Source organism: Mugil cephalus, chromosome 1 (assembly GCF_022458985.1).
Source record: "Mugil cephalus isolate CIBA_MC_2020 chromosome 1, CIBA_Mcephalus_1.1, whole genome shotgun sequence".
NCBI classification, from domain to species: domain Eukaryota; kingdom Metazoa; phylum Chordata; class Actinopteri; order Mugiliformes; family Mugilidae; genus Mugil; species Mugil cephalus.
The window spans coordinates 2,272,961-2,284,989 of record NC_061770.1 but is presented as its reverse complement, the minus strand read 5'-3'; the positions used below and the strand labels follow the sequence as shown (position 1 = coordinate 2,284,989).

Sequence of the window (12,029 nt, the reverse complement as noted above, 5' to 3'; positions counted from 1 at the left end):
TGAGCTACGTTGACACCGTTGCCATTAACATTATGATTACAACGGTGTTTTACTGCCATCCGTCATGTGCTCACTTCCTCATTTTATCAAATGTTATTAAATAATATATGTATATGTCAGAACAACTGTCTTTTTTATTTTATTGTGTTATATAGTTCCTATTCTTCAGTTGAGCTTCTTTAGCCAGGAGCTATCACTCATAATTGTGATGACAATAAATGATTCTCGAATCTAGAATCTTTGTCCCTTCCTTGTAAGCCTTTTATAAACATTATTACTTTTGCTTTTGTGGTGGGACATGTGTGGCCTGCTTTCATTGGCTTATATTCCATTTCTGAAATCGCTGCAGAATGAAGTAATAAGATGGTGTACTGTTACTGTAATATAATTATTTTCTAGGCTCTGCAAATTATATCCCAGTAACACACACAGTTGTTTTTGGAAAAATAGATGATGCTGGATTCCAACGAGCTGAGTCAGTTTCAAAGTATTGTATGACTGCCAACTGTCACAAGCACAAGGGTTGCTAACTGTGTTCTTCTTGAATGTATTAAAACCAAAAAGTTAGAGATTATTCACTCGAAGACCCACCCAAGATTTTCTAGCGACTTCATCTAGGGACTTCATCCAAAAAGGTTGTCCATCTTGTTTTATTTTAGTTTCAATTGGCTTTCACATGACGAGACTGGTGAAGTGGGAACTTCCCACCAGTCTCTTAGAGCGGCAAAACTTCTTCTCAAAACTCTAAGGCCAGTTGCCTTTTTTTTAAAAATGCCTTTTGGATTACTATGACTTGGATGACTGAGAACACTGGTAGTTTGTATGACCCCCACAGGTTTGTATGCATGCCTGACAACAACCTGGGGTAACTCCTCCCAGATCTGGACTAGGTATCACTGAGGGGCATCACCTCTAGAGGACCCTCATGAAGTCTGTTTCTGGTTGTTAGGTAAGAGACATTCATGCATTTTGTAGAGCTCTGGCAGTGCTCATTGAGTTCCACCTCTTACAAAGGAGCAGATACCGGTCCTATTAATGGGTTGAAGACCTTCTACCGTCCTGTCCTGCTCTCCCAGAGTTACTATCTGTCTCCTGGAATCTCCTCCATGTCCATCCAGACTGTACTGGGAGACACAGAAAACCTTCTGGCAATGGTACATATTGATGCACCATCCTGGAGGAGTTAGACTGTATTGTGTCATGTTACCAGTGGTGACACTGACCCTAGCCAGATGTAAAACTAGTCTCATGTAACTAGGGTTGCGGGGGTTGCTGGAGTATATCACAACTGTCATCACCCAAGAGCTGGGGTACAGCCAGGCTATCACATGGGCTGGCAAAACTAATATTTAAAAAAATAAATAAATCTGAGAAAAATGAGGAGGGAAAAAATGTCACTAAAACCATTCCTGTTCTGGGGGTCGTCTCATTGTTGCCCATTGTTGCCCCTCTAGTTCACCTGTTGTTCTATTACTTATAGAAGATTATTAGGTTTAGTAACTTGATTTAGTAAACAGGTTATATTTATGCATGAATAAGTGCCTTGTCTTGTTTCTGTAGAGAATAGTTCAACAAGAGTGCAAGAGGCCTGACGCCTTGGTGCCATCTCAAAGAAGTTACTCCCTCCTTCCAGAAGAGAGATAAGATGTTGCCTGGCAGCATAACGTGTGCTGCAGATAACACCATTGTGTATAAATACTGTTTCATTTTTCTGTTCATGGAGCTCCTCTCCCATAACCTTTTGTTGTGTCAGATCCTGTGCACTGCTGGAGTAAAGAGACGTTAACTTCAAGATCCTCATTGCAAAAGTGGTGATTTCTCTTTTCATCTCATAGCTAATTAAAAAGCATTGCTTCTTTTTGAGCAGTTTAAGTGCCCTTAATATATGTAGCCTTAGATATTATTTTTTTCCTCTGGCCTGTTCTATTTTTATTCAACTTACAGTATATTGTTTCACTGTCTTGCTTGGCCACGGTAACAACCTACTTTCCACTTGCTGATCAAGTAAGCCTTATCTTATTCACAAGGCAGAGCAGCTAACCACTTAGATCAGGACTCACTGGTTTACCTGCATGTGAAGAACAAGGGACACTCCACTGCTCGCTACAACTGGTCATCACTCAGAGAATGTCCTCTATACAGACCTGGACCCTTGGAATCCTCTTTGATAACATATTCACAACATTGCTTTATTAAAACATCTAAGAATATCATGACTTTAACGATTCTACACTTTTCCTACTGTGATAAATCAAAATGGGCTGTGACACTTTGTATGCGTGGTGTTTTTTTTTTTATAAGGATTTAATCTTGTTCTCATCATGCACAACTTCATAATTAAAACACAAAATAATCTCACAACAAAAAAGGTTTGTTGTTTATTTTCTCATCACAGCAGATCCTTTAGTATATTATATACATATATTTACTACAATGTAGGTTGCAATGCAGTCGACAAATAGTTACTTTTTATGTGTGAAACCTCCATAATTAGATCTACACATATTTAAATATGAACATAATTTCACAACAAATTTCAATATGCAGACAAATAGCAGAACTGTGGTCCAACATGTTGTAACACTCAATATGTCCTGTATGCTTCTCTCATGACTTTTTCCCTCACACTGTACATACAATTATATTCCCACACCTCAGATACTTTCAAATCATAAATAGTCCTGAGGAAGGCAAAAAATGGCCCATCATTTCCTCTTCCACTTAGTTTGAGGTAATGTCGGTAGACCTCCAGTCAGTTTTATTTTCAGGTGCTCATGATGCTGCAGCTTTCTTCTCTTTGTAAGTGGCCATCATTTTCTTGATCTCTGCGATGGCCTTTCCTGGGTTGAGTCCCTGTAGAGTAATACATCAGATGTGAGACACTGATCCTCATTTAGCTCTGTGAATACGTTTGCAGTGATTGTAAAGTACCTTGGGGCAAGTCTTAGTGCAGTTCATGATTGTGTGGCAGCGGTACAGTGAGAAGGGGTCCTGGAGTTTAGACAGACGTTCCTCTGTGAATTCATCACGGGAGTCAATCATCCACCTGTAGGCCTGTGGGATAATAACAGAGTGTTCTTGAAATTTGGAAAGATGCACTGCCTTTGGAGGATCTCCTGCAGTGCCTCCAGAACTTGCAGATATGGTAGTCCTAAAACTCTTAATTTGTCACAACATTCATCAACATCCAGTTGCTCACATATCCAAGTTCAAGTAATGGGTGCAGACAATAATCTGACTAAACCATGTCATTTATTTATTCCATCCTCCATCCACTGCTTCAGTTTGTTTAATATTTGAGAGACTAAATACAATTGAGACTGAGATTTTGTCATTTCTTTACCCACCTGCATGAGGACAGCTGGACCCAGGTATTTGTCTCCATTCCACCAGTAACTGGGACAGCTGGTACTACAGCAAGCACAGAGGATGCACTCATACAGGCCATCCTGTGGAGAGAGGTAAAGTTAACAGCATACTTTGTCTCTAGGGTCTGCTGTAACTTTATCACAAGTGTGGTTCTTCTAAGTAAATCATTTATTTTAAAACAATCTTGCTACATTTTTTTTTTTTGTAAAGGAATTAGCTATGATAGTGATAACACGCCATGTCACGCCAACCATGTCTTAATTTTTTGTCATGTTGGCCAACATATTTAGGCCTCCATGATGGTAGCTTCACATATAAGGTCTGTGCAGGTCACAGAACAGTTTTGGTTCATTTACCAGTTTTTGTCTGTCCTCCACTGACTGGAAATACTGCTCCTTCCCTTCTTGACTATCGTCCTTCTTCTTCAGGTAGGGCTCGATGGATTTGTACTGTGCATAAAAGTTGCTCATATCCTGTGGAATTAATAGCAGTGATACAGATATCCAATGAATTAACCAGATAGGACTGTATCATTCCTGAATATACCTTTTTTATTATTATTTTTGTGATCAGTTCATTCATCAACAACAACAACAACAGCCCATGTAGTACTTACAGGCACCAGATCTTTGACAACATACATGTGTGGCAGTGGGTAGATTTTTGTGGGTTTGCTTGTGTTGGTGTCGATTTTGTTCAGGCATGCCAATGTGTTGCCTCCATTTATGTTCATGGCACATGAGCCGCAGATTCCTAAGGAAATTCATAAACACAGGTCCAGCAAATCCAGCAAAAAAGGTTTATTTGGATGGAACTCATTCATACTGTCATGTGTTCTTTCTTTATTTCTTTCTTACCCTCACGGCAGGAGCGTCTGAACGTGAGCGTAGGGTCCATTTCATTCTTGATCTTAATCAGGGCATCAAGAACCATTGGACCACATCTGTATTGACATACACAGACACAATGACAATATTAATGTGTGTCAGTGTATAAAGTAAAATACTGATAAAGAACTTTCTGATCACTCGTCTAGTGATCATATCCTGAGTCAGGACTTACGTGTTGAGATCAACTTCATATGTCTGCATCCGTGGTTTGTCTCCAGCGGTGTCCGGGTCCCAGCGGTAAACCTGGAACTTTTTGATCCTGGGTTCAGGAGCTGGAGCAGCTGCAGTCTGAGCATACCGCACCATCTTAAACACAGATAATAAACAAGAGATGCAGTTTTTATCAATCAAATGGAAATTTGTATAATCTTCTCGGGCTAACCTGTCTGCCAAAGCACACTCTCTTATAGTAGTGAAAATGAAGAGAAATGACATGGGGGCCTTTGGGTCCTATGGGTTCAGGGGAGGGGGCTCTGTGGATCATTCCTAGATACTTTAACATTTTGAGATCTAGTGAATTTGGAGGCCAGGTCAGCACCTTGTGCTGTGCTGTTCTTCATGTTTTTTTTTTTTTAGTTGTTCCTAAACCCTCTTTGAGTTTCTGTGTGTCTGTATCAGGTTGCATCCTGCTGGCTGCTGCCATCAAGGAGTGTCATTGCTATGCAGTGGGGGAACCTAGTCTGGTGTAGATGGGTGGTACAAGTCTAAATAACATCCACATGAATGCCAGGTCCAAAAGTTTCAAAATACTGAATTGTCATAAGATGGTCAACGTTATTCTGTTCTCAATGTTATGCAGTTCACCTGTCGCTGGTCATAATGGTTTGTATATTACATTGTGATGAGAATAAATCAAACGCAAGTTTTTAAAAAACAATATTACTATTGTAACTAAAACTAAACATATTACTCACGTTGTAAACTTTCATTCACTTAAATCATTTACTAACGTGGGGAAATGAGACAGTACGGAGTCTCACCCTAGTGGCCGCCTGGAGGAACTGACACTGAAGTGTTACATCACTTTGCCGTCTTGGTTACCTAACCTCCTCTTAAAGGACAATGAAACATAGCCTCACACACAATAACTACGATACGACTGAGTTAAAATGAAGTGTGGGTAATGTAACACTAAACTCCTTCAGACATGGGGACTCATTGTTTATTTAATGTAAGTTTTGACTATAGTTACTCACATTTTGCAGTGTAGTAGATGACAGTACAACAGTATTTTGTCACACGTACCTTGAATAACATGATTACTTCAAGTTTAACGACTGAGCTAACGTTTTATAATAATTGATATTTGATAATATACTGTAGCCCTGCTCAAACTGAAGAGCAAAGCCACACAAATACTCAGCAGTCAACATCGTATGGAATATTTTGTGGCATATATCTATTCAAGCTTAATTAAATAATTCTGTACTCACCACCATCATGCCAGAATTCCTAATGGCAAAAACATTTCGGCTGAGGGCAACACAGGCCACCGACATCTTTTTCTCTCGTTTTGTTGATGACACTAACTCCACCACAGACCACACGGTTCACTTTTGTCTCAAGGAACTACCGCCGAAGCCACGCCCCTACGTGGTTTAACGCAAGGACGCGTCATCGTTGTTGCCTTCACGTACACCATTCCAGCTCTTTTATCCTGCCAAGAAATGGAAAGCATATCCACTGTACACATAATATATATGTATGTTGTATTTGCAGCTGGAGATAATTTAAAACATAAATATTAATATAATTGTCGCGTTTTTATAAAGACACTATAGACGCTACACTAAATCCCCTGGCTGGGTTGTGAATGGAACATATATTTCCGACTGCACATGAAGGCGGCATATGTAACTGCCTCTTTCACAACTCTCATTGGCGTCAGTGAGGGTCAGTTACATATAGCCATACAGGAAAACACTGCAGTGTTGTGCTGTATAGATTTTTAAAGTTACTGTCCTATTCTTTAATTAATTAATTCTTTTATATTCAGATACATTTGTCTCACTACTTTATTCTCAATATAGGATTTTTTCCTCTAATCTTTATTTAGCTTTATTCAATGATTTTTTGCCTATTTTGCTTATGTTATTTGCTATGTCCTCTAACCAAACAAACATGCCTGTCCTCAGATAAACATGCAGAACAAGGTTGTGAAGTTATTGAATCATAAGTTAGGCCTCACTGATAAAATAAATAAATAAATAATAATAATAATAATAATAAAAACAAAATAAGACAAATTCTAAGCAAGAGTGCTTATAGGCATGTAGTATGAGTACATATTAATGTTTGCTTTGAATTTTTTCCTCAGCTACCAGTGAACAGTAAGACAGACCTGTTTCAGGTTGAAGCAGAGGCCAAAGCTCATGTGGGAGGTGTAGCAGGAGATCTGATCTGAGAACACATCAACCTGAAAGCTGCTCAGCATAAAACTGTCCTTGAATCTATGAGGTGAGGGAGAAATGGCTTTCCTTAATCCTCGGAGTAACTGGCAAGTTATCTTCTTGTATCCCTTCTCAGCTAGAAGCCGCAGTCAAACAAAAATCCCAGAGGGCAGCAGAGACTGTAGCTGACAGTCAGTGTGATAATTGTGTTTTGTTCCTGGTAGGACAGCAGGAGCAGAGTTTGGGGACGGATTGGGGGCCTTCATCTCCAACTGGGATAAACTCATAGCCACGACAAATCCACGTCAGACTTGTCATGCTTTGTCACACTTTCACCACAGGAGGACTGCAGAAGTTTACTGGAGGCAGCAGTCGTTATATGTGATGTGTTGTACAGTTTGTTTTAAAAGTTGTAAGCAGCAGTAGTATATTCTGACAGGAGTAGGTGAGCCTTGTCAAGAAAAGCCTTCCCCGGTCTGAGAGGTTCAGTGATAACAGTTTAGCTGCTGTGGCCAATTACATCATAATTTGTACGTTTGTTTACTGAACATCACATGTGGATGTTTTACGTTAAGATGATTTGATTATTTGGATGTTTGTCATCCCTTAATAAAGACTTAAACATCTGAAATAAAAAGAATCAACAATTCTAGGAAATTAATGGATTAAATGATTTTAGAATGTAAAATTTGTAACTTTTGTGGTAGTTGAAGATGAAAACATCAAACTTTTACATTACATAAATAAACAGTTGTTTCCTTACTTCTTAAGACCCTCTTAACCATTAAAAATCCCTCTGTTGCATTGTGTCATATGGTAACATTTATTTTGTCTCAGTTGTACTAAATGGCAATAATATAAAAATCCATGTCTCCACTGTTTAATTGTAAAAATATGTCTTTCAGTAAAAAATTTACAAATATTTCAGTATACAGGAACAATTCAAGAAATAAATTCATTAATTAGAATGTTTTTATAATTTATGCCAATTTTAATTAAAGGTTCTTTGTAAAATGCTAAAATCTATGTATTGCCATATACTAACCATATGAAGACATTTAAAAGAACTGTTTCCTTTCGACCTAATGGAATACCCTGACTCTGTTTATAAGTAGTTATTTCATTAAAAAAGAAAATATATTAATTTTGTTCTAATTTTGTAACTTCAACTTTGGACAGTAAACTATATATATTTGTTTTTTAAATATAATATATATAAAACAGCAATTACTGTTTTAGTGCAAAAATAAATTATTAAATATCAAACAAAATAATTCCTTACATCTCATTAAAGGTGCTGTTAATCATTTTGTAAATGTGTGTATTTTCTATATTTATCTTTTACATATTAGCTGAATTAATTCATCTCTTAGCACTGCCCTTTAGAAGCCGGCTTTCCATTATGGGATGGTCAATGCCACTATGAAAGGTGGGGCATCCATGGGGTGCAATGAAGTCACTGCCATGCACAAGATACAGCAGGTAAAATAAGTATTGAACACATCACAGTTTTTCATAGTAAACATATTTCTAAAGGTGCAGTGTTGGTACCAACCCAAGTAATCCATACATAGAAAGAAACCAAAACAAATAAGTTCAGAAATTAAGTTATGTGTAACAATGTGAAATGACACATGGAAAAAGTAGTGAACATACTTACTGGTATTTATTTAATACTTTGTACAAAAGCCTTTGTTGGTAATGAAGCTTAAAATGCCTCCTGTATGGAGAAACTAGTCACATGCATTGCTCAGGTGTGATTTTGGCCCATTCTTCCACACAAACAGTCTTTAAATCTTGAAGGTTATTGGGGCCACTTCTATGAACGCTGATTTTTAGTTCTTTCCATAGATTTTCAATCGGATTCAAGTCAGGTGATTGGCTGGGCCGTTCGAGGAGCTTTATTTTCTTTCTCTGAAGCCAGTTGAGAGTTTCCTTGGCTCTGTGTTTGGGTTCATTGTCTTGCTGAAATGTCCACCCTTGTTTCATCTTCATCATATAGACGTAGACGGCAGCAGATTTTTCTCAAGAATGTCTCTGTACATTTTTCCATTCATCCTTATATGAAGTTTGCCAGTACCATATGCAGAAAAACAGCCCCACACCATGATGTTCCCACCTCCAAACTTCACTGTTAGTATGGTGTTTTTGGTGTGATGTGCAGTGCATTTTGTCCTACAAACATGGTGTGTGCTATGGCATACAAAGTGTTCAGTTTTGCTCTCATTTGACCAGACTATGTTCTCCTAGTATTTTACAAGCTTGACCAAATGCAAACTTTCTGATCACTGATAGATTTCAGCTGGTGTCTTGGCTTTCCACGTCTTTTTCCACCTCCCTTTCCGCGTGTGTTCAATACTTTTTCCCTATATTATTTTACATTATTACACATAACTTAATTTCTGAACTTAATTCTTTTGGTTTCTTTCTATGTATGGATTACTTGGGTTGTTACCAACACCTGGTGAAAATGTCATGTCAATAGCACCTTTAGAAATATGTTTACTATGAAAAATTGTGATGTCTTACTTAATACCTATTTTACCTGCTGTATTTGACTCGGCTGACACCAGCAAAAGAAGGCAAGGCACTAAAGTTGCTCCATTAATATTAATGATTTGACACTAAAATGTGTATTAGCTGTTACATTTTAAACTGCTGTTATTCTCTCTAAGACATTGAAGGCTCTAAACAACATGTCCATTTTAAGCTAATTATCTTTGATGTTCTTAGATCTCTGCAGCATCCTGCTGTTTGTAGATGAAGCTTGTTAAAATGTAATTGTCATGGGTCAACATGTTTGTATCGCAGAAGATAATTTTAGGACCTCAGAGCTGAGCTCAGTATATTTCTCCCCTGCACTGGAGGGCAGCGCAACATGCTGGTATCATACTTTATTCACTGTGCATGGTTGGGCAAAAATGAAATGAAATAAAAAGGTCATCGCCTTGACTGAAAAGGTCACTGACTGAGAATAAGTTGCTTCATTTTCCCCTCTGGTTTATGTGCTTGCTAGTAACAGCTAGAGCTGTTTGACTGGACCATTAACTACCAACCTGATGGGTAATTGAACTTACAGCATCTTTTAGGAGAGGGAAAGATTGATGCTCTTCAATTTCAACAAGGAGACCATGAGTACCCATATTGTATTTCAGTAATAGCCGGTATAACAACTTGGAAGGTGCTTTACCACCGCAAAGAAAAGCGTTGGTCCCAAGAGGCTACCTCGCTAGCTCGAGTTGCATAATGGTGTGTATAATGTGTTCAGCCATGAAACCACTGTAGTGTTTGAGGCTGATTTACTGCTATGATGAAATGGTTCTTAAGTTCTCAGGAGTAGTACACAAGCAAAGTGGGTTGGTTATTTGACACCATTAAATATACTCCCAATCACAGGAAAGAAGTTAAATCCTACTTACAGCCTCTTGTGCTATATTTCAGCAGTATGGACTCCAAACTTGGTGTTGCCTGGCAGGTTAGTTGAAAATCCTCCAGCGGTTTCCATCCACTTTTCTGAGGGTTGCGTTTGGACTGAAGCAAATGATTGACTCAAGAGTTTATGATGCCATCGCACAGCATGCACAGAAAATTGACTGGCTGCTGATGGAAGCAGGTGTGGGGGGTTGACAAGGTCGCCCATTCCTCCCTAAGGATTGTTGACACAAGGAGCACAGAGAGCTGCTTCACTTGCTCAAAGGTAAAGATACAGAAAGCAGATGATATCCTCCAAATTGGAGCTGATTTGATAGCAGAGATTCTAGGACCTATACTACCTATACCTATACTTGAGATGTAGCACTTGAAGATGAACCAACCACTGAACTAGTGTGAGAACTACAGAGATTGTTCAAGAGGTAGGACGTGCGATGACAAGGGTTTGCAGGGAAGATGCAGCTTTTATCTGCAGGAATGGCGACCAAAAAAAAAAACAAAGTCAGGATAGCCATCCTCAGAGGTAGGTAAATAGGCTTGACTGGTTGCTGCAGACATTGTCGTGAAGGCTGCAGCAACAGAGCTTGTGAAAGATCCTTTACCTGCAGTGAGAACTGCCAAGGAGGCCACAGAGATTTCCAAGGGAGCAGAAGTCATATCAAAGAGGCTGACTCTGTGGTTACAGAAGATTTGAAACCACCTGAAACTGTGGCTGCTGCCAAGGAAGATGAAGCCAAAACCAGTGAGGCTGCAGAAGATGCATCGAGTGTGGTGACTGAAACAACTGCTTAGTAGATTTCCTCCAAACTAAGGCAGAGACAGTGATAAACTGACAGTATAACCTGAACCCAGCCAGTCTGTGAAGGTAAATCTAGTCCAACAAAAGGATCACTTGGTATCTTTCATAAAATCATGAATCATGAATGAAAACAGGTATAGCAGCCTGTACCTTGATCGTCTTCTCTTCTTCTACTATGTTTATCATTCAATAACTTTACATATCAGGAGTAAGTGGATTACCGGTGGGATTTATGAACTGTTGCATTCTATCTGTCGTCTTCTCTCTGGTAGTTACTGCCATTGTCAAAATCTTTGTGACACTAGTAACATGAACAATGTCCAGAAATGGAAGAACATGTGTTTCCTAATATATATACATATATCCAAGCAAAATGAAAATATTCTTTTATCCCCTTGCGCCTTCAAGAATGTGTCATAATATACTGCTGGATAACAGTGGAAGACTTGTGTTGGCTGCTTCTGGGTGTCATCGTCATTGTTAGTCTTTTCAGACGTGTTGTTAGTCAGTGCATTTGCTATTTGAATTATAATTAACCAAACTGGAGTTGTCAGCAGGATCCTCTGTATAATCAGTCCGTCTGAAATAACCTCTCGCTATGAGAAGGTGCTCTCATCCCCGTTCACATGATTGGAATGACACAATCAAACATCAGAGGTCACTGTTGTGCTTCAGTGGCACTTTTAATAAAACAGACATTTCATCCTCACAACAGCAATGTCTGGACAGAGAGGGGGCGAGGGGGGTGCTGGGTGAGGGTTCCCTCTGCTGATAGGCTGGTTGCTCCTGATAAGTGAGAGGGAATTGGATAAAGAAAATTGAACTGAGCGGCAGGGCGCAGTGTGGGCAACATGGACGCGCATGTGTGTGTGTGTGTGTACTGAACTGATTCATGTTGGCTGGCTAAACAATGATAGCAAAGAGAACCCCGACCTCGACCGGACTCGCTCCCCTCCCCCTCACATATTTACAGGAAAAATTAATACATTCAGTTAATTCACTAAGTAACAAAGCTAATTAATCTGTGTTTTAGCAGAAATCACATGGTTTCACATCCAGTTTTCAAACAGACTCGTTTCCATTCCAGTAATCTTTACCCACACAGTCCATCAGTATGTTTTCTATTGATAAACGACTCACACAAAAATC

The 12,029-nt window shown here is 39.0% G+C and overlaps 1 protein-coding gene across 1 annotated transcript; it reads right to left on the bottom strand.

The window, feature by feature from the left end:
* Nucleotides 1–2,355: 2,355 nt before the first annotated feature.
* On the bottom strand, nucleotides 2,356–5,838 carry LOC125014338 (succinate dehydrogenase [ubiquinone] iron-sulfur subunit, mitochondrial-like). The gene is made up of 8 exons (XM_047595320.1): nucleotides 5,693–5,838; nucleotides 4,432–4,565; nucleotides 4,227–4,312; nucleotides 3,986–4,122; nucleotides 3,726–3,842; nucleotides 3,348–3,449; nucleotides 2,932–3,054; nucleotides 2,356–2,853 (listed from the first exon to the last, which is right to left on the bottom strand). The coding sequence occupies exons 1-8, from the start codon at nucleotides 5,756–5,758 to the stop codon at nucleotides 2,773–2,775; spliced, it is 846 nt and encodes a 281-aa protein (XP_047451276.1). The 5' UTR covers nucleotides 5,759–5,838; the 3' UTR covers nucleotides 2,356–2,772.
* Nucleotides 5,839–12,029: the final 6,191 nt, after the last annotated feature.

Bases quoted from the DNA above. Each gene is read 5' to 3' on its own strand.
- LOC125014338 (XM_047595320.1), bottom strand. From the start codon at position 5,758: ATGTCGGTGGCCTGTGTTGCCCTCAGCCGAAATGTTTTTGCCATTAGG. The intron at 4,566-5,692 runs GTGAGTACAGAA...TCTGTGTTTAAG, and splicing joins GGAATTCTGGCATGATGGTG to ATGGTGCGGTATGCTCAGAC. The intron at 4,313-4,431 runs GTAAGTCCTGAC...ATGTCAATACAG, and splicing joins TATGAAGTTGATCTCAACAC to ATGTGGTCCAATGGTTCTTG.